At 50.2% G+C, this 26,826-nt stretch overlaps 2 protein-coding genes across 2 annotated transcripts; one reads left to right on the forward strand and one right to left on the reverse strand.

Moving 5' to 3' along the window:
* Positions 1–343: 343 nt before the first annotated feature.
* SRP68 (signal recognition particle 68) lies at positions 344–16,350 on the reverse strand. Its single transcript, XM_075440913.1, has 16 exons — positions 16,176–16,350; positions 13,987–14,053; positions 13,303–13,416; positions 12,121–12,316; positions 11,260–11,342; positions 10,918–11,027; positions 10,471–10,553; positions 10,082–10,222; positions 6,609–6,707; positions 6,222–6,286; positions 5,739–5,898; positions 4,959–5,053; positions 4,594–4,723; positions 4,077–4,152; positions 3,078–3,130; positions 344–2,607 (listed from the first exon to the last, which is right to left on the reverse strand). The coding sequence occupies exons 1-16, from the start codon at positions 16,333–16,335 to the stop codon at positions 2,380–2,382; spliced, it is 1,860 nt and encodes a 619-aa protein (XP_075297028.1). The 5' UTR covers positions 16,336–16,350; the 3' UTR covers positions 344–2,379.
* Positions 16,351–20,447: 4,097 nt separating this feature from the next.
* GALR2 (galanin receptor 2) lies at positions 20,448–22,951 on the forward strand. Its single transcript, XM_009943178.2, has 2 exons — positions 20,448–20,816; positions 22,171–22,951. The coding sequence occupies exons 1-2, from the start codon at positions 20,476–20,478 to the stop codon at positions 22,949–22,951; spliced, it is 1,122 nt and encodes a 373-aa protein (XP_009941480.2). The 5' UTR covers positions 20,448–20,475.
* The last annotated feature ends 3,875 nt before the right edge of the window (positions 22,952–26,826 follow it).

The following is a 26,826-nucleotide window of genomic DNA, read 5'->3' on the forward strand; positions in this document are numbered from 1 at the left end:
CCATCATACAGGTGACTTGAATAACAGTATTACTTCCTGCCCCCTTTTTTCCATTTCTCCATTTTTTCCTAGTGCCTCATCAGTGCTTCCCACATTATTTAAGTCACAACACAGCTTACAAACCCACTCTACTCACTTTTCATTAACATTGCATCTAAACAAGCAAGCCAAGTTACCTCTGCATGCTGTTATCTGAGCCTTCGGGCAGATCCTCCTCCAGAACTAAGTGGCCATTCTCCAGGGGTGAAGTAGCCCCAGGTGATGGTGTGACCTTGATCCCTGAATGCTTCGGAGGCAAAGAGCGCTTGGTGTTCTCAATGCTCAACATGAACTACACGCCTCAGAAGTCAGGAATAAAACTTTTATTGTTTTCAGATTTCTTATCTGTGTTCAACTAAGCAGTTACCTGTCAAAAGATGTTTGACATAAAGAGGTCACTTGCTCTCAGCTTTTCTAACAATAACCAATTAGCAAGTGGCCACAGTACAAGTTTCCCTGGAGTTAATCCAGGAACCACATAAGATTTGTGGTAGGAAAGCAGAAAGGAGTTTGGTTTGCAAACCAAACAGGAGAACAGTTCTCAGACTGATTCGATATAAAAGCTGAAAAGGAGAGAGAAGCTCAGATGAACGTGCACAGAAAGAGCGACCATGAAGCACATCAACTGATGCCTGCGCCGGTTACGCCTGACCTTTCCCTGTCTAAAAGGAAACAGGCTTTACGGGGAAGAGAAATCTGCTGTTTAGGACTGTGTTTTCTAGAAATCGTCACCTGATCAATAAATAATGTTCAATGTTTCCTTCAGCTCTATACTTCCCCTTTCTCTTTGAAAATCCCCCTGGCATCCAGAGGCAAATGGAATTACCAGAAATTCCCATTTTGTTTCCATGTTGCAAAAGCTAAACACAAACAAGGAGTTCTTCCTCCTTCTCTTACCTCTTTCTGAGCACAGAGTCCTCTTGAAAGCTGCCCTGCACTTTGAGAACTCACAAATCACATCAACTTGGAACAAAGAAGCAAACACTCATATTAAAATAATGGGAATTGTTAATTCCCCCCATTCATCTGCACCTTGCATGGAAAATTCCCACAGCAACAACAATCCAATAATTTAGAACAGCTCTTCTGTTTCCACCCCATTAACTCCAACGCCGAAAAATGGGAGAAACAGCACAAAGTCAAGACAACCAGTGCAGAAGAGTTAAGGCAGCCAGACCAACCTGCTGTTCCAGCTTCCAGCTACAGACTGAGTGAAAACCCAAACATGGCTGGTGGAAACTTCCGAACGCTTTATTCAGGAACAGTTCTGCCCATGTGCTGTGGTTTTTCCCCGTTCAGATGATCATGATTATGAAATTACCCACATGTTGGAAGTGCCTACGACCATCTGGGCGCTTCATAGAAAGAGCTGTCCAGCATGACAGAGGAGAATCTGTCAGTCGGGAACCTACTGTCTCCCGTCACTTATTCCTCATTTCAGGTGCATCTGCTGATGGCGGATGAGGAAAAAGCAACAGATGAACTCCAGAAAATCCCCTTGTTTTCAGGCAAGGTTTAGATCAGAGACAAAATGAACATGGAGAGACCCAACTTCCCATGAAGAGCAAGCAGCTACTTCTAAAGCCACCTGTGAAGCTAGTTTCCCAGGAAAAGCCTTGCAGGAATAGGTTCTATACTGTATTCAGGGATTGAACAAAACATGTATCAATAAAGAAGGATCCTGTCGGCCCAGAGTACAAAATCAGGTTATACTCCACCACAACTGGGGTAACCAGTAACATTTGGAAAGGTATTTGCGATCCTTATCAACAGAGGCTCTGTTCTGTTATTTCTGGATGTTACATTTTAAAAATACAGAGACTTCTGGGAGTCAAAAGGGAAGGAGTAGTTAGCCCTCTTGGCTACTGTTTCATAGCTTTCTTGTAGGCAGCCTCATCTTCCCGGTTCAGTTCTGCATCGACTTTTGCCTCTGTTTCCCCATCACACCCAGACTTCTAGACCAAAATGCCAAATTATAGTGTCAAACAGCGGGGTGGGGGGAGGAATCACGTTATGCCTATGCCCTGGTCCATGGTAAGTAGATGTGTACCAGCCCTGAACAGGCCACTGGTCACAAAGCAAGCTCCAACTTCTCCAAGCGGAATGAAATTTCTCTGTGCTCCAGACTATTTTCAGCTACTTACAGTGTACATATGTTTCTGAACAGACTGTTTGTCTTTAATACACTGGGAAAGAATGTAAGTGCACAGACACATACACAGAACACAGGGAAGAAGATGGTAAAACCTCCCTCTGTTGGTTTCGATATTTGTGTCCTAGAAACTCTTGGAGCTTTTCCTTCAATACAGAATAAAATCTCTGTTCCTTAGGCGGTCCTGGTTAACTTTTGAATCCAAAGATGCCCTTTATGTATCCCGTGAGGCCACTCTTGGCCTTCTGCTCCACCTTATCCTCCAGAGGTGGGAAAGCAACATGATTCAGGGCCAGGTCAAAGAACAAGGGCTTGCATGGAATGGGCTGGAAGCCTGGAGGGAAGTGCACGAGGCTGACTTGCTTGCTGACAAGAGAAGGATCCAGACAGAAAGTTTCAAACCGTTCTGAGAGTGGCTGAAAGAGACCAATATAGAAACGCTAATTAAATACACGTCAAACCAAAGCTGACAATGGTCAAACAAGCACAGAGGATTGAGCAGCAACTGAGACAACAGAAACTGAAGTTCCCTCGTGTGACATCTTGGGCCCTTGAAAATGACTCGAAGCCCTGTCAAAGCATCACTGCAGGATCTCTGGGAAACCTTCCCTAGTGCAGGGAGAAAGCTAAATTTAATAAAATGAAGATGACGCCCTAGAAGCGGCAAGCAGCAGCCTACTGTCTACCCAAGGAACCCCACCCTGTCAGCCACCTTCAGGTCTTGCAGAAGGAAAACAAACCTAATAAAATCTCTTAAATACACTAGTTGTGACCAAACTCCAACCAGCATGACATTTCTTGAGTTGTAAGAGACACTTGGCTAAGAAGTTAAAAGTAATATTCACTAAGAACACTACTGGAATTTGCCTGAGTTCCCAGCTCTTACCTTGCCATCCTTGACCTGAGATGGAGACTCAGTCTCATGAGTATCATTTGCATCTGCAAATTTGAAGAAAAAGTGGTAAGAATAAGAGGCTAGATCTTTGTGTAAATTCAGACTGTCTCAGGAGTCAGCTGCCCTCTAAGCTTAGCTATGAACTTTGCTTTCTGGGATATGCAAGACAATATTTTCAGCAGAAGCAGCTAGCTTTCTGGACTAAAAGGATCATCTATATTTCTACAGCCATCACAACTTTCTGGTGATGGAAAGCTTCTCCTTCACACTGCTCTGAGAAGCTCCTGAAAGAAGCAGAGATTTTGAGTTAAGCACAAAGCAGCAGATGAGGAGAAGACTCCAGTGGGGTCTGTTCAAGCAATGTTAAGGCAATAAAAGACAAGGCAATCCATTACTTATCTCGGGTTTCCAGCAGCAGGCACAGCAAAAACAGCAGCCCAAGAAATCACAAAGTTCATCCATTCCCCATTCAAGACCTGCCTGGACAAGGTCCTCTACAACCTACTGTAGGTGACCCTGCTTCGGCAGGAGGGTTGGACTGGATGACCCACAGAGGTCCCTTCCAACCCCTACCTTTCTGTGATTCTGTGACACTGCCAAAGAGCAGAACATCACTGCTCCCCTCTTTTTCAGTAGTTCTCCCAACTAGGCAAAATGGGGATGAATAAGGCAAATTTGTTTGCAGCAAAAAACATTAAACACTAAACAGAGTGTTCTATGCAGGTTACCAAAATAGGTGCACATCCTCATGAAGCATTTTTGCAGGGCAGGGAGCAAGATGCCAAATGTCTAGACATTGGTTGCCTAGACACACTACACACAGCTACAAAAAGCTAGAGTGGGGTAGGGGGGGAAGTTTTCCAGAGTCTACAGAGATCAGAGTGAAGCAGAAAAACATTTGGAACTTCAGAAATGAAATAAAAGGACTTAAACAGGTGCAGGGGCATTATTCAAGAGAGATTAGAGCTCTAGCGTAATTGTGCAACTCACCTAATATAGCTGCTGCTTGCAAGGAGTATTTCTCTGCATTGACTTGAGTGATCAGATCCTGAACATCAGGCAGCTCCTAGGTAATTAAAGAAAATTATTTGAGAGCCTGAAAAGTGCCAGAGTTTAAGAGTTATGGCAGAGGTAAAACCTGACACAGTAAGAACTAAGAAATTAAGTCCTAGTGCTGATAAGCCTTCTCAGAAGAGAAAAAGCTACAGTACAGTCCTTCAGGCACTACAGAAGTAGTATGACAGAAAGTGCAGATGTGAGAAAGTGTGGGAAATTGTTATGGAGTTGTTACAGTAAGTTACAACTGGCAAGTAAGCGGCCAGTTGATATCACATCACCAGAAAGTCTCTACTATAACATGTCAAGCAGTCACACTTGTATTACTATTCTCCCTACTTAAAGATCAGACTTGCTCTGTAATAGTCTGGCATCTAATTGACAATAAATACTGGGACAGAGCCTTTTCATAAATTTCAACTTCCTTCTACACACAGGATCGGGTTCCTACCTTCAAGCTGTTTGTATAGGCTCCAGCTCCCGACTGAACTTCACGGGCATATTTCAGCACTCTTTCATATAAAACAAGAGCTTCACTCCATTTCTTTACCAGGACATAGGACTGTGCAATGAAAAAACACCTGCAACAGTAAAGAGCAGCTCATTGCCATATGTGTCCTCCACACCTTTTGCCAACTCAAATGACTGATAAGAGGAGATATTATGAAGAAGCACTGGCCAGTTTTCCCCTAGCATCCAGGCCTCATTTCACAAGAGGGCAGAGATAACTGCATCAAAGTCCTGTACAGCACTCTGAAATAATAACCTTTGAGAATGTAACGCCTGCTAAAGAAAACCTGGCTGTTTCTCAGTCACCTGTAAGCTTTGTACACGAGTGTCTTCAATCCAATCTCTTTTTGGAAGTTCTTGTCCTCTTCTAGGCCAGGAAGCTGTGTCAGTTCCACGAGGTTCTGCGTAAAAGAGAGTCGGAGGAACAAATTCAGGCGTTGTTTTCCTCTGGAATTTGCTGGAGTAAGAGAAAGTTGCCCCTTTTAACAAGTCAACAGCACACTCCCATGGAAATAGTTTCCAGTTTTCTAATTACGCTAACCTTGTGAAGGCCACGCATTGAAAGTTGTGCAAGTTTGCCCTCAGGACAGATTTCCTGACACGAACAGGAATTAGGACAAAGACTCCTCAGATTTCATATGTTTCATAAGGCATTTCCCTTTATTTCCCATTCACAGCTGCTTCAGCCACAGGCTCCCACAGTTAACTGAAAATTTATGTGAGAAACTCAGAAACTGCTGATGAAGAACAAGCAGATTTTAAGTATTTTTAGCTACTTTCTCTGGCCAGCAGAAACGAAGGCAGCTATCAGAGTGCTGCATAAAACAGTCATAAAAACTATTTTACAACTGTATTAGAGTGTACAGCCGAGGCCACCCATTCTAGCAGCATTTTCTGTTCACAACTAGAAAGGTTTTTTGTGTTTCATGCAGATGTTCAACATCTTCAACAAAGCAGCTGTAGGTACTCAGTTGCTCTTCAGACTTCACAGGCACTTCACTTGCCCTGCTTTATTTTTTACAATATCTTTCTGTACCAAAGTTCTCCAGTTAGTATGAAGAGTTAGATTTGTTTTCCCAGTATCACCTGCAAAATTATATCATAAAGACGGATCAGGTCCTGAGGCCGCGGTGTGCGCTTGCCATCCTCTTCTGACCGCTGCTGCTGCAGCAGTGCCTTCTGCAGAGACTTTGCCATGCTCTCATTGCGCTTGATGGCTGTCGACAGCTTGATGTAAGTCAAATAACTAAAAAGATAAAAGATAAAAGATAAAATACCATTAGCAGACTGCCAGAACTACTCAGGCATTACTCTTTGTTCTGAAAAAACTCCTCCCCCCAGTCTAAGCTGATACTAGTAGGGGAAAAAACATCTGAAAGGTCAACACGAGAGTCTTAAGTAAAATGTTCTCAAAGCTGCATGAATCACATCCTTATCCGTACAATCATCATTTGAGATCTGAGAGGCCCAGAACAAAAACTCCATAAACCAAAACCAAACAAAAATAAAATCTTGACATAAGAGCATGACTTCTTCACGCTAGTACAGGCAGCAATGTTTGCCTATTACCTGTGTAAGTACTGGATGTTGGACACCTTCCCAGAATCATTCTCCAGAGAGTGTTCCCGCTGCTTCTGCAGAAATTGGGGGCAAAACACCATATGATTTACTTAGAACTGGCAGCCGAGGGAAGAAAACATCAGAAACAACTCTAGGTTTGGGTAAACCAGGGACGTTATAACAGACTTCCAGGCAAAAGAATGAGGGCTTCTACATTGCTATTCATCCTCTCCAGTTCTGAAGAGAATAAAGCCAATGGTGGTAAGACTCTTTTGCAGCTTTTTATTAAAAAGAAATCCAAGCCATTTTTACTGTTGAGGAAGTTTAACAATAACAAATCAGTCTCAAAGAAACGCTATGTTGTTGAAAGTAGAAACACTCATGTTTGCAGCTTACCTGGTCTGGTTTCAGATCTTCGCGAACAGCCTGAATGGCATCTCTACACTCACTGAGCAAAGATTCAAACAAACGCTCCTTTGTCTCCTCATTTTCTGCCTAAAAGCAAAGTTAAGACAGACATCTATTAGAAATTTTTGTATCTTGCATCCCATGATGCAAGAATTAACCGAGGAGATTAAACAAAATTTCTCCCAAATTATGACTTTAAGATCCACGGGTAACTAGAACTCCAAGCCGTATCTGTCTGCACTCTGTTCTAGGGAGCAAACTGCCAGGAATTGCAGGGAATGTGGTCAGGGCTGAGAATTTCGCAGCCCTGGAGGCCTAGCACACACAGCTCTGATCGCCTCATCCCTGCAACAGCGACCTTCCCAGCAACTCCCTTCCCTTCCAGGATGGCATCCACACCGCTCCGAGAACAGCTGAGGTTGGACTGCACTGTGGGAAAGGCCCAGCAACAGAAGTGCTGATCTGAAATGGCAAACTACCAACGCAGACTGCTCTTGTTATGCTGATTTAACTTTTCTCATGTGGTAAGAGCACGTAGATGATTATCTTTTCTACACTCCCACTCTAGTAATGCTCACAGTGGCAATAATTGGCTTGTTTGCAGCATATTTTAAACTAACCCTGTATTTTAGTAGCAGGAGTGACCAAGTGCTTTTCTGCTGTCACCACAAGTTTTGTCAAAAAATGAAGCAGCTTTTGGCCTCCCACCCCAAAACCAAAATTTGAGAACAACTTTTAAAAAACAAGTTGAAGCCTGATCTCCACCTAATGGACTGGCATACCATGCACCCAGTTAAACAATGCACCCAAAACCAAACTCAACTTCCATTCAGGTGACTGAGAAGGTAACCAGATGGGGATCACAAGACTCTTGCTGATTCAGTAAGAGAAAACTGCCCAGAAACAAACCTCAACCTTAGCAACCAACAGAGGGATTGAAGTGTATCAGCAGTGCTATACCACTTCCATGTCATATAATAGCATAAGATGAATTTGCTGCAAGAAATCTGCGATTGTCCAAACGAATAAAAAACTGTCTAAAAACATGCTCACTCGTTTATCTTCCATAGAGCTCTACAGTCTCTGCCTCTCCTGTTCTCAGGTTTGCAAACCCATTAAGGAATGTTATTTTTACTCCCTCACAAAGCTTCAGGCATCTTGACCTGAGATGAAGGCAGTTTTTTTATTTTGTTTTCTTTTTTTTTTTCCCTTTAAAGATTTGCTGCAAGAATTTTTAAGGCGGGACTAACTACTGAGAATAACCTGAGACAAGTCTGACAGCATTCTCAACCTCACCCAAAGGAGCACAGCAATTTCACTGTATGCAAGAAAATGAAAACAGACATAGCTAGATCATCAGTCAAGCACAAACAGGGAAAGGGCTGGGCCGTGCAGTGAAACAAAGGCTTTCCTTTCTAAGCAAAAACTCCTCAGGTTAAGCTGATTCTATGCACAAACACACATGTGTTCTGATTTGGGAGATACCTGATCACAAAACTGCAATACAAGTTCTACAGCTGGTGATTCGAGTGTCCTGACAGAAGAGTGTAAGTTCATCTCACAGGGGTCAAGAGAACCGATCCAACCGAAACCACTTCTGAAAGTCTAGGTGTGCTCACTGCTAAATTTTTCGTTGTTCCAAAACATTGTGTATCATCTCTGAAAGTTATTACCACCCATTTTTGCTACAGTCCTAGCTACCAGAGATGACCACGGAATCCTTGAGGCAATACCAAATAGGAGCACACCTCCGTCACTCTGCCCTTTAGCCTTCTCACTTCTGCCTAGTTAGAGTCAACGGGCCCTTGAAGTCATGCATTCAAGTCTACAAAAGGGTTGACACAAGTAATTTTAAACTTGGATTTGTGTTTCAGTTTGGCTTATTTGTTCTGTTTCTCCCGTTACCAGTAAGACACTGAAGGCAATGCTACAATTGCACTGAGCATCTCCATTTTTACACTAGACACACATCTGTGTTTGCTTCTAATCAAACCCTGAAGAGCACAGCTGTTGTTTTAGGGTTCAACTTAGTGAAGACCAGGAGGCAGGTGCCAAAGATCCCAGGAACCACAACACATTTAGCTGAAGCTTGGACTGCCCATCGCAGCTGACACAGCAACTGCAGAACTGCTTTCAAAAGGCCAAGTTTTAGCTCTCTGGGAACGTAAATACTGCTGCCGCGCGCTGAGCTCTCACCAGTGCTAGTTGTGATCCAGTATCACAAAACTCCTGTTTAGTCAGAGCTTCCAAGGAAGATAAAGCAAGATGAAAATGAATTCGGATAACTGCTCTGCCACAGCTTTATGGAACAAAGGAGGCAACTAAACCGAAAAGCTCCAACTGTTAGCCTGGCAGAATGGCAATTAAATGAGGGAACATGGAACTCTAAGCTGCACTTCCACCTGCCGGCCACACTAATGCACAACCTAGAAAAAAAATAAACTCCACAACATGTAATTCATAACATTATGACAAGAGTGGTTAACGCCAACGTTTCCTACCCAGCCATATCCTGTTTATCCTGCTCACACTATCTTCTTAACACCATCTCCTGCTCTTGCCCGCTTGCCTTATACCTTTGCGGGGTTTTCACTCACATCACTTAAATTGCTATTTCACATCATTTAATTGCTATTTATCCTTACCATTCTCCTGGTAATAAATGCTTTTTGATGCTGCGAAAAGGCCATTGGTAGTGGCACCATTTGTTACTAAAGATCCTTTCACTGACTTTTCAAACAGCAAGGGTGTTGTACGCTGGGAAGCAGAATACACCATCTGGGCACCATTTCCAAGGAAAAAGCTCCATGTGGAAAACTTGCCTGCAATACTGAAGACGTGCATAGTGCGTGCCACCGCAAACATTTCAGAAGTGCTACATTTGAAATTAATTTACATCCTGGCATTTAGTAATCCTCTTCTGCTTTTGAGGATTTGCATAAGTCAAGAAGTGAATGCTATAAATCTCCTAGCACCTGTTTCGCCTGGCAAATTGCTTTTTGCTGCTGAAAAAGGTGATCGATACGTATCTTTTTTCTTTTGGTTGCTCTCAATTTGGGAGCATTTGACCAAGATACTTAAAGAAACAAGAACAGCAATTCAAAACTAATTACTGTTAAAATTGTAACCTTCACTTCCAAGTGAATTCCACAAATCATAATGGTTATCACCCTGCTACTGAAAAGCAGCACTTCTGGGCAGAACAGAGTGTTCAGAAGAGCAGTAACAATCAGAACAGACCTCCCAAACTACCACTTAGATTGTGGGAGCTAACTGCCCCAACTGACACTTCAACTCTGGGTTACAGCCAATATTCCCACTCCTACTTTTAGCCTTCCAACCCCAAATTTGAGAAGAAAAAATTATTTAAAAGCTTTTAGTCCAGGTATCATGTATTATGTTGCACACTGAAGGAAAAAGGACAGTCAGAACACCAGCACCAGAGATGGCTTCCAGGTTACCTGAACAATCGCTGCTTCATTGTCGGCCAGCCCTAGCAAGAAGATCCTCACTTTGTCGATCTTCACCGGAACAGTTCTTCCTCTCCACTCCACCTCACTCATCGTGGCTGCCTGCTTTGCTCGAGTTTGGGTAATCAGCGCCTGCAGAGAACAGTCCAAACTTCGGAGCTCAAACTTCAAGGTATCCAAAACTGAACCTTTCAAATTCACATTAGACTTGACTATTTTAAAATCAAAGGGTTTTTTAGGAAAGTGAGGTTTTCCATAAAGCCCAGGATTGCTTGCTCTCTTCTGGCATGTTTTGGCTCTTGGATGGTGTGCTGCAGCAATATTTATGTGCAACAGAGCGATAACGAAATGTTTCAACTTGAAGTACTCAAACAAGTTACCTCCAGTTTTTCTGCAAGAAGACCTTCAGTGCCACCAGACCTCAGTCTCATCTGCATCAACTCATTCATAGCAGACTGGTCACCTGAGAGAATTAACAAACGAAGATCACATTTCCATCTGAGTTATTTTAATATAGAAAAGCTAATCAACAGATTTTATACTAGCAATTTGGGGACAAAGGGGATAAATCTGTAATTTCATTCTGCCTTCATAAACAAACTACTGCAAACCGGTATTTTGTCTTTTTACACAAAATCACATGCACTGTTGCAAAATGAGCGTATTTCTCTGCTGCTAAACTGACCCAGAATGTGTGCAGAATTTGCCCAACATAGTATGGACTCACTCCAGTGTCACTCGGACCACAACTTAACTACCAAGTCAATACCCCTTTCCTGTGAACAAGCCTTGCTCTTTGTTAGAGATTAGGTACCTCGCTTTCTTACCAATGTTATAGGCACAGTAGCGAATGTTGGGCGAGATCTCTTCCACACGCTGGTTATAAAGTACAGCTTGTTCTTCTGTGAAAGCATTGGCCAGTTTTTCATATATGGTCCTACAGTAAAAAATACGTATTAACACTACAGGATGTGTCATTTTGAGAGTTGCTATCTTCAGGGAAGAGTTTGTGTCTCTATTCTGGAGGATGCTATTTCTTTGGTAGTACCTCCCAGTTCAGCGCACCATGAACTAAACAACTCACAGAGTTACTGTACACAGGGTATATAAACTTACCAGTCTGACCCAATACTATTTACTAAATGAGGTTGGTGAAGTGGGGAACTCACTTGCATTTGTTGAAAGCCTCCATTGCTGCCTTCCACTCCTGGTGTTCAAAATGAAGCATTCCTGTGAGGTAAGCCATGTATGCCTGCAGACAGCACAAGAGCACATTAATTTCCCCACGACCAGTAGCCTAGTTTGTACAACCTTTAGTATGAAGGCTGTCGCGACACCTACAGTACGTGATCAAGCCTTGTCTTCCCCCAAAGCACAACCGGTTTGGATTACGGGTTACTAGCTACCTACTTTTTATTCTTTTAACTGACATTGCTACATTTCTAAGGAGACAACAGCAAAGATGTTTCTTGCCTGTTGTACAATCAACATGGCCCACGGATGTCACAAACCTTTTTCTTCCAGCACCAACCTACAAAATGCCTGTGTTAATTAACCAAGTACCATTGCAGCCACTTACTCAGAGGTGCCACAACACCGTTGTTTTCTGTGTTCCAGGAACCAAAGCAACAAGTCTTGCGTTCTAGATAGCTACTTTAGGACATCAAAGAAAGAGACTACTCAACAGATAAGCATAGTTTCCTAGGCTGCGTTGCATCATCCTAGTCTCTCTCAATTATTTTTACTTTTATTAAATGTACTACTCTTCAAAGCAAGGACAAATCATTTGATACACTTAATGAACTTCTAAACACCAGGTCCTCGTCTTGGCTGGTGCCACTGGCTACTTCTGCAATTCCAGTAGCTGCATTAACAGTAAGTCCAAGCTATTCGAAGGGAGATATTATCCACTTTGAGAATCGGTCAGGTCTGGTTATCTATTGCTAGATGAGAATAAGCTCTTCACCAAAAATCCAAAGGTTTCTTGTTCAGCTTTTGCTGTAAAATGAGATCAAAGTATCAGTGGTTACCTGAGCTTCCAGCTTTGTTTTGGCATCCACTCGGTTACTTTCACACAGCCGCTCCAGCTCTTCAGCATGTTTCACAGCTTTGCGCAGGCGAGACAGCAAGTGAAATCGTTTGCGAGGCTCTGTGTTTGCTTCCTGTTTAAGCTGCATGGCGTAACTCCAGGCTCTCTCTGCATCCATCAGAATCAACAGCAAATACCTGTGGGGCAGAGGAAGATTAATGAAAAAATTATGACATTCAAACAAGTATCACCACGTCACCACTAGTTCTTTGCCACGCGATCTGTATAGTTTGGTAACAAAAGTTCAGCTTGGTGAGTAAGAGGTAGATGCTTTTATTTCTTAGTATTCTAAGCACACAAAGTCATATTACCCCTAACTGTTTTCTACTGTATTTCTCACTACAGAATTGTAATCACCCAACTGAGGAAGAGAATTTGGTATCGTTCTGTAGTACCACAGACGCTGCAAAGACGCTTTTAGGTCGCTCTTCAAACTGGTTCAATACGGGTAAACCTGTCTATTTTCCCAACAATTAATGCTATCATGCATCTGGCTTTTTAACAATACAGATGAAGACAGCATCATGTTTTCTTTCCCCACAAGAAAAGATGAGACAGCAGACACTTCAAGTGTTTCTAAACCTGGGAAATGAGCCCAAGACCCAGGCTATTCTCCACACAGTCTATCAAACCAGCATTCTGCCAAATTTTGAAAACCTAAATAAAACTTGCAATCTAATATTTCTGTTCAAATGGAAGGGATCATGCCTCCAACCACAACCTTCCTGGCTACACCACCCATTTTATTACGATTCACATGGCAACCTTGTGACAGGTCTAAATAAGTGTTTCCTCTTTAATATCAAAGTAATTTACTGATTATGAAAAGAACCCATTTTAGCAACTATTGGGGAAGAGAAGGAACTAGCTGTTGCTGCTCCCTCTTCTCCCGCTTCTTCACATGATGAAGCAGCATCTGAGCAGCGCCTCTTCCACCTGCACTGCAGCCTGAACTTTCATTTTTTGCTAATACCAACAACACACAACACATCACTGAAAAGAAACATTTCTGAGTATATAGTAGAGAACGGTTTTCCACCACGGCCACATCAAAATAGATTACTGAAATGAAAGAAACTATTCACAAATATACTGCATGCTCGATTCCATCCGTTGACTGTACCTGTTGTCTGAGAGAATCTCTTCAGTCACTTTCTTCCCAGTGAACTTGTGCCTGTTTCCCATCTTGAAGTTGAGAGTTTTTCGGAGCCGCCTTAGCCTGCGGGAGCAATAACCCCTAAAGAAAAGATGACCACAGTCAGTTCAGCCAAAGAACAACTTTGCTTCTGTTTACTGCTCTCTCCAAGCAGAAAAAAAGGACTGAAGGCTGTGACAGGCAATGTTTTAACAACTCAGAACTCTGTATGTGACATACAGTATGAGGCAGTTCAGAAACTACCTTTAAACCAGTGGTCAACAGAATACAAGAAAGGTGAGAAGACACATAATAATTCTTGATCTTGAAAAAACAGAATGAAGTTCTCCTTATTGTTTAATTGCTTTATGTACGTTTACTGAGCACTCAGTTCTGGAAGAGTACAGGGATTATCAGTGAGGTGTTAACAAACAAGCTCTTAAAGGGCAAGAGAGACACAAGAGCCGGTCTGTATCCTCCTAAATGGAACAGTCACAACACATTACATCTAATCAGGAAAAAAAAAATTGTGCATTGCTTCACATGAAGCAGCCTGTCAAGGGGTATTTACCTGGCAGATCATTTTTGTTGCCTGCTACAGTGGGTTTACATTTTAAATGTAAAAAGCCAAGTCACACTAGTATCTCCAAGACATCCACACTGTTTACTAACCTGTACCTCTGGAAGTCTCCATGTCGCAAACCGTGCTGCTGCTGAGACTCCTTCACAATCTGAAGGACTGCGACTTGCGTTAAGGCAGATTGACAGTACCATCTGTTACCACTTCTTCTTTCTACCCCAAAATAACGGAAAGGAACTCTGTAGGTTGCATTAAGCAAATTCACTTGGAACAGAGGGGCACCCAAAAGCCTCCTCAAAGCCCACAGGTGTGAGAACTGATGGTCCTAGAAGACCTCCTGACTCTACTGCTCACTGCAGAGCTTTATGCCTGTCATCAAGGCCAGGACTAAGATGTACCACAGGCTTCTGCTCTGACAGACAACCACAAGAGTCTCGCTGTTACAGAGCGTGTTTCAGGATAACAAGCTACGCCAACAGACACATCCAGGCCAAGGTAACTGACTGCCCCAGCTACGCTACACCACCTCCCCAGTCACACTTGTGACACAGTTTTGTTGGCAAAACCAAAATAGAGAGAAGCTTTCCTGCGCTTAAACGTCCCATCTCTCAGGAAAAGGACAGAAGTACACTGAGCAGAATCACTGCTGCCTCCCTGACACAGACTTCAACAAACAAACTGCTTTCTGAATAAAGAGAAACTCGTAAAAAGAGCTTTTGGGAAGTATTCAGGGAGCTTATTTTCTACTCAATTTTCAACACATTTCTAGTCTTACTACATATTACTGTAGCAAGTACTCCAGGACAGAATGCACTGGCCTGTGACTTGCGATAGCATCACTCTATGATTTCCATCCAGGCTCTGCATTCTTTAGCATAATTTCTGATTTCTGTGCATCCTGTACTTACATCACAGGAGAAAGCAGGTACAACGCTACCAAATAAAATCATGCTGTATTCTAGTAAATTTGTTGATGTTTTTCAGTTTACAGGGAAAATTACTTTGTGAAATAAAATCTCCATAATAAACAAGAAATCTCTGTGCTGTATGCAATTATATCCCAAAATTTCCCTTTTAAGCTTTACCGAGAAGCCTTAAAAAACTTACAGAAACAAAGCCAGACTACATAATGACCCCATCACAAGAAACACTGCTACTACAGCTAGAGAAAAAGAAACCACCACACTTCTCAAGTTTTAAATGGCAGATCTCTATCAAAGTGCTTTCTTATATTTACACCTAAAAGAAAGTCTCTTTAGTTTAAGCACTGAAAACCCGCATCAGCAGTTATTACACTGAATTAGTCTGCATCTGTGGAACAAGCAACTCAAACCACAGTGTCTCAACACAGCTCAGGGCACACACTCCTTGTCCTCGCTGTCCACCTAAGATTGTTTTCAGAGTGTCTTCCAGCCTGTGCAGTCACTGACTGAATTTCTTATCCTCCGTTTTATTTACCTTCTCACTGACTTCGGTATTCCTAACATCACCAGGGTGATTACTGTGCCTCCATCTTACACTACAGTTATTAACTTTACAACACTTGCCATATGCTAAAAGGAAAACTGCAACCTTATTTCAGCTGGGCTTTCCTCTCACCCAGGAGATAAAACTCAGCTCTGTCACAGCTGTGCGGCTGGACTAGTTTCACATGAAAGTTTCACACACAAAAACGCCACAAGCTTTACGTGCCACATCAGATTTTACAAGTGCTAAATCTGGAAAAGCCAGCCTGCCATCTCAGCACACCTGTCAGACTTATTCTATCCACGACTGCCCGCTTCAAGCACTAATATTACCACCAAATCACTGACGGCCTGCTCTTATCTCGAGCACGCAGCCTAGCGCGGAGTTCTGCTCTGCAGGCTGACGACAGCTGTGACGCGGTTCGGAAGGCAAAACTGCAAAGGCAAAGAACAAACCCCCGGTTCAGAGCTGCAAAGCTGACTCCCCGATTTCACCCAGACCAAACCCTCTCCGCCTGGGACGGCGCGGGTGCCCCCGGCTCAGCCCAGGCCGCCGCACGGACACCGGCTCACGTAGCACCGCGGGGCCCCGGCCCCAGGGCTCGCAGCCCGGGGCACGGCTCAGGCGGCCCCGCCGCCCTCAGCGCCGCCTCCGCGCAGGGGCACGGGAGCCTCCGCCGCCCCGGCCCGGCCCTCTCCCGCGGGGAAGCAGAAGCGGCCGTGCCCGCCCGCCCGCGGCCTGCCAGCCCCCGCGCTCCCCACAGCGGCCGCCCACGGGGCCGGGCCTGCCACGTCCCCCCGCCGCCGCAGGATGCTCTCCAGGCCCAGGCTGTCGCCGAGGCTGCCGGCCTGCGGCCCCGCCGGCCTCTCGTTCTCCTTGTTCTCCTCCGCGCTGCCGCCGCCTCCTCCTCCTCCTCCTCCACCGCCGCCGCCGCCTCCCGCCCCGCCGCGGCCGCCCTGCCGCTCCGCCGCCATCTTGCGCCCGGGCCGCCGCCGCCGCGCTGCATCATGGGCCGGGGGAGGAGAGGCGGGCGGCAAGGCCGTGGGAGCGCGGCCGCCGCGGGGGCAGACGGGATAGGGGAGGACCGCGGCGGGATGCGGCGTGGGGGCCATGGGCTCCCCCCCGGGGCTGGGGGCTCCCGCGGGATTTGGATCCACCCCCCCGGGCTGGTTCGGGCCCTCCTGCCCCTGCCCCCCTCACCCACTCGGGCTGACCCCCCCGGCCTGGCCCCGCTCGGCCCCTGGCTGAAGGGCTGGCGCTGGCCGGGCAGCCGAAACGGGGTGAAACCGCGTTTTTCCTAGGCAAATAAACGTGATTTTGGGGTGCAGGCGTGGAGAGCCTGGCGACGAGCCGCTCTGCGGGGCTGGCTCTGAGGTTGCCACCTCCGTGAGCTGGCTGGAGCCCAGGGCGGCACCTTCACGAAGCGAAGCACCGAGGACGTGGCCGCGGGTGCAGCCGCAGCCCTGGGAACCCGGGGGTCCCGGCAAACCCCGACGGTGCCCGAGTCTGCGGAGGGGCCGAGGCGGACGCACCCGCCCCGCTCCTCAAACAGCCCCGGCGCCCGCTCCTGGGAGTCGTGACGAGTCGTGACCTGTCGAGTGGTGACGCGTTGGGCGCTGCGGGCCCGGAGCCCGCGGGGCGATGCTGTTGCCCTGCTGCGGCAGCCCCGGGAGCCTCGCCTTCCTTCCACCCCTTCCCGGGGCACCACGGAGCGCGCTGGCCCGGGCAGCCCTTGCCGAGAGCGGGTTTGAACGCCCCCAGGCCAAGCACTGGCCGCCATCCCCCAGCTCCAGCCACAGCATCTGCACCCGCACCCCGTCGCACTGAACACCCGGCAGCAGAAGAGCCCCTCTGTTGTCATTTAAAAGCCCCAAACGCCCAAATCCAGCAGCGCTTCCCGCAGCTCTGTGAAGGCACAGACCCCAAGGGAAGGGGTTAAGTCCAGGTCCTCTTGCACAAGGGGTTTAAAAATTTGAACCAAACTTAGAGACCCCTCTTCAGGGACAAACAGCAAAGTGTTTTCTGAACCGATACTGTCCTAAATACTTGTGCAAACACAGCCATTAACACTGAGCGTCACAAACTGCCCCGAGAGCTGCTCCCACCGGGCTCAGCCCCCCGGCCCTGTCCCTGCCAGCCCGGGGGCTCGGGGCCGGCGAGCCTGGCTGCAGCTTGGTGCTGCTGCGCTACAGAAAGCAGCGATTTTTGCTCCTCTGCCCTTCAGAGGGCTCAGCGGTGACATCTGATTTCTGATGTCAAAGCTCTCCTTTCCTCTCGTGGACGTGAAATCTCAAAGGGGGAAAAGAAAACCCAAGTCCTCAAGCTGCAGCTTTCTGTTGCAAATCTTTTAAGCCATTTCTGTCTGCTCTGTGTTTCCACCACATCTCCCAGGGATCCATACCCTATCTAAACCAAACTGTGTTTCAGGATGGTGCCTGAACCAAGCAGAGACACATCAACTGAAGCATGTTTTACAAGCGACGGCTCCCCTCTCATGGCCGCAGCGGTTCAGGCAGAACTGGATCAGGTTGGCACCGCAGCACCCGTGCCCAGATGCCCCAGTGCAAACGTGCGCACGTCGCACACCGAGGGACCCGCTCCAGCGGCAGAACAGCGGTCGGGTTGATCACAGGCACATTTCTGCCACGCCGCCTTCCTCGAATGCTGGCACGAAGCTTTGCTGCTCCTCTGGAGTCTGTGAGCTGGAGGATAAAACTGCCAGCTGCTGGCTCGCTGCGCGGCTTCCTGCTGCAGAGCTGGCTCTGCTCTTCCTCCAGAGCAGAGGGAGAGGAGGACAACACAAACCCGCGACACTGCCTCGAGGAGAGCCTTGGGTGAGTGCCTCGCAGCGAGGCAGTAGGTCTGAGCTGCCTTTGGTGTTGCAGGGAGAGCTGTGGAGAATAAATCCACCGAGGGTTACCAGCTCCAGAGACTCACACCAAGCACGGACCATCGCCATGCCACCTGCCCCTGCAGCCTGAGAGGGCTGGTGCCCTTACACTGTGCCTTTTCCTTTTGTTTTCGGCCACCCTTGGAGGCCAGATCCCCAGCCTGCCCCACTCCTGCCCAAAGAACCAATCTCAGGCCAGGAATTTATTTTGCAGTTTCTGGATGTCGGATCCTGCTACTGATCTTTGCTTACAAGGCTGCAAGTTGCACTGGTGTTTGGGAAGAAACTGGGTGTTTTCCCTCGTGTTTTTTAAGTCTCACTCTGCACCGTGAGGGTAGACTTGTCCTCTCTGCAAGCTGACGGCAGCTCAAGGCCAACCAAAGACACCACCAGCGTCGATAAACCCAAATGCCAGTGCCCTGCTGTGGGTGTCTGAGGGCACAGGGAGCTGGGGCAGCTCCCGCAAGGTGAAGACTCCCTGGGGCTGGGCTTTCCCTGGGAGCTGGCCCTGCACCCTCCCAAGCCGTGGCTGAGGCTGCTGTGCCCTACGGGATGGCCGGCTCTCCGCTGCGCTGCGCCTAACTGCCTGCTTTTCCCTGCGAGATAACGCCAGGGACAGAGCATCCTCACGCCGAGGGCTGAGCAAGGCACTATATTCGCCTCCCCACGTACCCCGTCTGCATAGCTGACTGGGAGCTGGTTTGGTTGGGGCTGCTCATGGGGTCCCAAGGGTAAAAAGGGCTCTGTGTCCTGTGGCAGCAATGTCACGGGGCTGTGATGGTCCCCTGACCTCCCAGCACTGCCAGCAGGCTTAGATCCAAACACCCATTAAGACAACTGAGAAACTGTGGAGCAGGTTAGTTACAGGAATAATTGATAGATGAAATATTTCTCTCTCCACAGGAACAAAGCGAGGCAGCCTGGGGGCCAGGTGAAGTGTCCTTGGAGAGCTGATTGCACCGGCCAGTCCCGAGGCTTCCATCTGTGAAGGCTCTGAAGGAACAAAACAGGGAATTTTGCAGGCTGCAGAAGAAGAGAGATGTGAAAAAGATCTGTTCTCACTGCAGTGAATTACCCCGATCCCCCCCCCCCAGGGGAGAAGTAAAGATTCTCCTGCAAACCTGAGCTCACCTCTGGAGTGTATTGGGGCAAGGATTTAGCTGGGTGCTGGACAATTTGGACATGGTCGGGGTCCGAGAGGACCCCCCCCATTCCTAAAAAAGCACCCCCGAGCCCTCTCCCAGTGACTGCTGCTGGGGTGAGCGATAGGGAAGACCACCCGGACCCCCCCACTTTGGGAATCCAGCTCCCCTCGGGCTGCGCAGCCCGGCTACCCCAGCCCCTGCCCGGGGGGTGGCGGCACCGAAGGACATTTTGCCCCCCCGAATTTAGCCCCCCCGGAGCAAACCGGCCCCGGCCCGAGCCCCTGTGCCCGCCCCTGTCCGGGGGGGTTGGGGGGGTGGGGGTGGTGCGTGTTCCTGCGGCCACCATCGCTCGGGGGCCGGTGTTCATCCGGGCGGGAGCCGCCCCCCCGGAGCCCCCCCCCCCGCTCCGCCGGCGGGAGGGAGAGCGGCGAGCCGCGGGCTGCCAGCCCCCCCGAGCAGGTGAAGGGCGCTGGGCTCCCCTCCCCCCTGCACCCCCGGGGCTCCCCTGCAACCCCCCCGCGCTCCCCGGGACCCCGGCAGGTTCCTTCTGCACGTCCCGGGCAGCCCCGCTGTGCTCTCCGTGCACCCCCTTTTCCTTTGCATCCCCCCGATCTCTCCGTGCACCCCCTTTTCCTTTACATCCCTGCTGATCTCTCCGTGCACCCCCTTTTCCTTTACATCCCTGCTGATCTCTCCGTGCATCCCTTTTTCCTTTGCATCTCCCCGATCTCTCCGTGCACCCCCTTTTCCTTTACATCCCTGCTGATCTCTCCGTGCACCCCCTTTTCCTTTGCATCCCCCCGATCCCTCCGTGCACCCCCTTTTCCTTTTCATCCCCGCTGATCTCTCCATGCACCCCCTTCCCCGTGCACCCCCACTGATCTCTCCGTGCACCCCCTTTCCTGTGCACCCCACCGCACTCTCCATGCCCCCATTCCCGTGCACCCCCACTGATCTCTCCATGCACCCCCTTTCCCGTGCACCCCGCCGCGCTCTCCGTGCACCCTCTGCGCACCTCCCCGGTGCATTCTGCACGCCCCCCCGCTGCGTGCTCCGTGCCCACCCGTGCCCACCCGGCTATGAACGGCTCGGCGGCGGGCTCCGAGGCGGGCTGGCAGCCCGAGTCGGTGGTCATCCCACTGGTGTACCTCCTCATCTTCCTCGCGGGCACGGTGGGCAACTGCCTGGTCCTGGCTGTGCTGCTGCGCAACGGGCAGGTGAAGAACACCACCAACCTCTTCATCCTCAACCTGGGGGTGGCCGACCTCTGCTTCATCCTCTTCTGCGTCCCCTTCCAAGCCACCATCTACACCCTGGAGAGCTGGGTGTTTGGGTCCTTCATGTGCAAGGCTGTCCACTTCTTCATCTTCCTCACCATGTACGCCAGCAGCTTCACCCTGGCCACCGTCTCCCTCGACAGGTAGGAAAGGGGATGGGGGGGGGGGGCCTCCCTGCACCCTGCAGCTCCCTGAATCCCCCTCCCTGGGCAGGAGAGGGGACAGAGTCCCCTGGAGCAAAGCCCCAGTTGTTGCAACCTCCCAGGGCTCCCAGGGGAATCCTGGAGCATTTCCCAGTTTGTGTGTGCCAGGAAATGTGACCACCGAGGATGGGGTCCTGCAGAGAGGGTTGGATTGGGACCCCCGTCCGCAGTGCGCAGCCGGACGAGGCTTTCAGACCCCAAAGCTGTAGGACCAGGGTTTATCCTCAGGCTCTGGCAGCTGCAGAGGGGGGACAGAAAGCCAGAGAGAAGCAAAGCTCAGTCCCTGTGCAGCTTCGGCTCTTCCTGGGATGCAGGAACACAGCTCTGACTCTCCAAACTGCCCACAACAAAGCGGGCAAACCTCGAGAAGGAGAAAACACTGGGATGTTTGAGCTGGGACACTGCTTTTCCCACCCTCCCCTTTCATGAGCAAAAAGCACATTTTTGTCCCAGTGACGTCACTTGTCCCAGGGACTGTCCCAGCCTGGCCCAGGGTGGGTTTTAGCTAGGAAGCTCTGTAAAAGGCAGCCTGTTGCTCCTGCCTGCACTTTACCCTGTGCTGGCTCAGCCCCTGGCTCTGCAAGGGCTAGGGAGTCACTAACCCAGAGCAAGCAAGAGACAGGGAGCTCCTGCTCTGCTTGGTGCTCGAAACCTGTGAGATGGTGGGATATGGAAAGTCCTCTGGGAAGAGCCATGGCAGCCCCAGAGCAGGGCTGGATGTGTCCTGCCATCCCGGCCAGCCCCCCGGAGCTAAAACCCAGCCAGGGTCTGCCTCTGCTCCTGCGTCCCACAGAGCTGGCAGGAACAGAGGTGTCGAGCAAGTGTGAGCTTACATGAGCCCCTAGATCTGGGTGTAATTAAGGAACCAGCTAATTGTGGGACTGAACAAGGGTGACGTGCCTTCACATGTGCCAGAACGAGCAACACGGTGTCTGGGGATCCTGGAGACTTGCTCCTGCTCTCATAACCTCACTGCTGCTATCGCTTGTGCCAGACAGACTGATGATCAGATGAGGATCTGCTGGATTAGGGAGAGGGACAGAAGAGGACTAGGACTGTCCCTGTCTTCCTCATGAGCCCTGCTGGGAGCTGAGAGGGTGATGAGGCAGGGTCGGGGGAGAGGATGCACCTCACCCCACTGGGATACTTAGAAACACCGGGGAATCAGCTGTGGGACTAATTGCCCTGGAAAGCTCAGATCCATCACTTTCACCCTTTCTCCAGTCTGCTCCTGGAGCGGCTCTCCGTGCCCTCCCCAGGACTGCAGTCTTGTCCCTCTCCCTTTGCCGTGCAGGTATTTGGCCATACGATACCCCCTGCACTCGAGGGAGCTGAGGACACCTAGGAATGCCCTCATGGCCATCTGCTTCATCTGGGGGCTTTCCTTCATCTTCTCGGGCCCCTACCTCAGCTACTACCAGGAGTTCCAGTTGGCCAACCTGACCGTCTGCCACCCCGTCTGGGAGATCTCCCAGCGCAAGGTCATGGACATCTGCACCTTCATCTTCAGCTACATCATCCCAGTGCTGATCCTGAGCCTCACTTATGTGCGGACTATTCGCTACCTGTGGAGGTCTGTGGACCCTCTCCAAGACATGTCGGAGTCCAAGAAGGCCAAGAGGAAGGTCACCAGGATGATCATCATTGTAGCCGTCCTGTTCTGCCTCTGTTGGCTGCCCCATCACCTGGTCATCCTCTGCATCTGGTTCGGGTACTTCCCCCTCAATCACACTACTTACGTGCTCCGCATCCTCTCACATCTCATCTCCTACGCCAACTCCTGTGTGAACCCCATCGTCTACGCCTTGGTCTCCAAACACTTCCGCAAGGGCTTCAAGAAGATCTTCATCTGCCTCTTGCACAAGAAGGCAGCCAACAAGGTGCATGTGGCCCAAGCCATGAACACCGTCAGCACGCTGGAGGCAGAGCTCAGTGAGGTGACCCACATCAGCGAAGCCCTGCCCGGCCGCTCCTCCCTGCGCTGCAAGGTCCCAGCCCAGCCCTGGGAGGAGGCAGAGCTGGTGGGACCTCAGCAGAAAGCGGATGGCTCCTTCATCACCTTCAATGTCACCTAGCAGAGCTTCTTCTCACCCCACGGCTTTGCAGTCTCCTGCAGCATCGCAGGCCTGGGGATTTGCTACGTTTTGGGTTGAAATGCATGAAACCATACGCTTTTTCATCAAAATGCACCCAGATACCATGACTGTTAAAGTGATGCTGCAGGCTACGGACTCAGTCAAGCGACGGACTGAGGATCCAAGGGTGGGATTTGCTTCCACCGAGCACTTGCTGAGAGCAGAGAGATCAAACTCCCAAATCAGCTCTGCCTGTTCCTCTGTCATGGACAGACTTACACCCTGCCATACCTACGCCTGGAGCCTACTGAGAGCTCTGATCCCTCCAACCAGCACAGCATCTGGTGGAGTGAGCGGGGTGCACTTGTAGGGGTATTGGGGAAGTCATGGTTTGTCTGTGTCCCAGTTCAGGAGCCGTGTCACACGGCAGCACTGGCCACAGCCACATGGGCACAAACCTGGCTCAGGTAGGAAAATCCAAGAGAAAAGCGCAGAAATCAAAAGACAAATCTCCCTGGTGCAGCCGGTGCTGGCTGGGCTTTAATGTCCGTCTGAACATGAGGAAGAACTTCTTCCCTCTGAGGGTGACGGAGCCCTGGCCCAGGCTGCCCAGGGAGGCTGTGGAGTCTCCTTCTCTGGAGATATTCAAGACCCGCCTGGAGAAGGTCCTGTGCAGCCTGCTGTAGGTGACCCTGCTTCAGCAGGAGGGTTGGACTAGATGACCCACAGAGGTCCCTTCCAACCCCTACTATTCTGTGATTCTGTGATTCTGTCTCCGTGGGGCTCGAGGGAGGTTTCCTCGAGATGGGAGCATGGCTGGAAGCAGCATCCATAGCCAAGACGAGTGCCGTAGCCCAAGTACAGAGCTGTCGAGGGCACGGGGCACTGCTCACCATGGCTCACCCCGGCCGTTTCGGTGTACGCCAGGCTCTGCAGAGTGTCCGGAGGTCACCAAGGAACAGCAGGGAGGGAGGCTGTTTGCTGGGGGAGCACAGCCACGGCCCCATGGGAGAGCTCACGCTGCCGGGGAAGCGGAGCAGGACATCAGCGGGTGAGCGCTGGGGGAGGATTTTAATGCTTTCAGACAGCTTGGGCACGGCTCAGCACCTCAGCCCAGGCGAGGCGCTGGCGGAGAAGAGCAAAGCGGAGCACTGGCACTGCTTTGCTGTGGCGTGGGGCCAGAGGACGTGGGTTATGCCTGAGCACATCCATCAACGGGGAGCCACTGCAGAACGGCACTGCGCTCCCCTTAACCCAGCCGTACCTGCGCAGGAGAGGCTGACGTAACTCGCAGAGCCCCCGCAACGGCTCCACGAGCGGCTGAGCCCTGCGACCGCCAGCAGCCGAGGGCTTTATTTAAAGACCCATCATTTTCTGAACCAGAAGAGCATCACTGGAATAGGATCAATTAACTCTTTTGAAAACCCTGCGGGAGAGCGCAACTGGAGGTGGTGGTGAAAGCACACAGGAGCTGGGACAGGCTGTGCTGAGCATCTCTGCGATGCCGAGGGCTGCGCCCCAACGGCACCAAGCACCCGTGAAGATCAGGTCTCTATAAACTGCCATTATAGAGGGTGTGAATCTGTCTGCGCAGATTTCACAGAATCACAGAATGGTAGGGGTTGGAAGGGACCTCTGGGGATCATCCAGTCCAACCCCCGTGCCGAAGCAGGGTCACCTACAGTAGGCTGTAGAGGACCTTGTCCAGGTGGGTCTGGAATATCTCCAGAGAAGGAGACTCCACAGCCTCCCTGGGCAGCCTGTGCCAGGGCTCCGTCACCCTCAGAGGGAAGAAGTTCTTCCTCATGTTCAGACAGAACTTCCTCTGCTTCAGTTTGTGCCCGTTGCCCCTTGTCCTGTCGCTGGGCACCACTGAAAACAGCTTGGCCCCATCCTCCTGACCCCCATCCTGCAGATATTTAGAGGCATTTCTAAGGTCCCCTCTCAGCCTTCTCTTCTCCAGGCTGAACAAGCCCAGCTCCCTCAGCCTCTCCTCGTAGCAGAGATTTCCCTCCTTGCAGCATCTGCACAGCAGGAAGGGGATGTGATGCAGGAGGCTATGTCTATCCGGGACCCTGGCTCTCCCCAGGGGTCTGCTCCGGGGTCCAGGTCCCAACGCAACCCTCCTCTACACCATGCTGTCCTCCACCCGTCCCCAGTGCTTGGCCTTTCTTCCTGGGAAGCTTTTGGCTGTCAAACATTTGTTTTCCCCTGCTGAGCATTATTATAACCAGATCTTCCTGTCCCCATGCAGAGGGCCATAAATGGGCCACTGCCTCATATCAATAACCATTATGTTTAGTCTAGGCCTGCTCACGGCATAAGTCACAGAGAGCAAGCATAGAAACAGCTCCATTACTTATATCTGCATTTGTCTCCCTTGCTCAACCCTTCCCAGCCAGGGAAAACAGGGAATCGGCCACGCAAACATGGCTAAAAGCCTCATCTTCCTCCTGCCCTCATCCACCTCTGTTCAGAGAGCCGCGGGATCTGGCTCCGACAGATGCTCCCCCCACCCCGAGGGTTCAGCCCCCTCTCCCGAGCATGGTTATCTGCTCGCCTTGGGGATGGAGACGGCGTCTCACCACGTCTTCACTGCCCAAGGACAGGGGTCCCTGTGCTGGCATGCCTGGGGGTGCAGTGTCCCCTGTCCCTCCGTACCCTCGCAGAGGAGACCCCAAACCTGCTCCGCTCCATCTCGCCCCCCCAGACCTATTTTCCTTTCACACCCGGCTGCATCCACGTCTCTCAACCCGAGATGCTGCAGGGCATCACGGTGCCGCTCCCCTGGAAGCCCCACGGAGTCGGTGCTCGCTTTCAAGCCCAGGTTGTTCCCCTTCCTGCAGGGCTGAGTTCCCAGAAAGGACAGGAGTTACTTCAAAGTTCATCTTTTTATAGCATTCACAAGAAAATAAAAATAACCAGCTCACAGATGTACAAGCCAGCCAGCAAACCTCAATCCATGCATTGTGCCCAGAAAAAGCCCAGGGTGGGGTGGGAAGGAATTGGGCTGGTACCCAAGTATCTCATCTCACCGTGGGGTGAGAGCTGGGGTGTCGGGGGGAAGGACCCAAGAGGAGGAGCAGCCCCCCAGGGCTGTACTGAGGCTGCTGCTGCTCCTGCTACTGATGCTCACGGTGACCCAGCACGCAGCGCCTGGCCCTGGGGGACCTGTGGGGAGCGAAGCAAGGCAGAGGGGGCTGGCTGTGCCCCAAACTCCTTGCCCAGCCCCAGGAAGTCTCCTGGTGCCACCTCTGAGCCAGCCGTGGGAAAAGCCAGGGCCACAGCATGGCCACCGACCTCTCAGACCCCCAGTGCCAAGCTGTCCCCAGGCTGGGGGACAACTGAGCAGCAAAGCTGAGTCTCTGGGGATTCTTGCAGCCATGCCGGATCCTTTGGCAGCAGCATGGCCAGCACAAAACAGCCGAAGAAGAGGGAGGTGACTTTGATGGGCAGCTCTGACCTGGGTGACAGCACTGCGGCCGCGCAGGCTGTGAATCCGCAGTCCCACCCTGGCGAAAGCAGGCTCACAGCAACCAACAGGAGAAAAGCGCTGAATTACCAAGGATTTGGTAAACTCGTTTTGTTTCCTGACTGTTTTAGCATTCCATTGGAAAGGAGGCTCAAAATAGCGTTGGCAGTTTAGAGCTGCGACTATCAGCCAGAGGAGGAAAGGGGACGGGTCCCCTCCTCAAAACAGCTCAGCAAACCACGCACGTTGCAACAGCATCGCCGCTCGCTGCTCGCCCTCGGCTTGGCTTTGCCGCAGGCGGCTGCTCAGTTTGCAGCCTTGGGTCTTTTTGAGGAGCCCCAGCGTTGCCGTAACACCGGCACAGCAAGCAGAGCCCTGGGACGCAGGGACTCTCACCCCACCG

The sequence above is a fragment of the Opisthocomus hoazin genome, chromosome 21 (genome assembly GCF_030867145.1).
Source record: "Opisthocomus hoazin isolate bOpiHoa1 chromosome 21, bOpiHoa1.hap1, whole genome shotgun sequence".
Lineage (NCBI taxonomy): Eukaryota > Metazoa > Chordata > Aves > Opisthocomiformes > Opisthocomidae > Opisthocomus > Opisthocomus hoazin.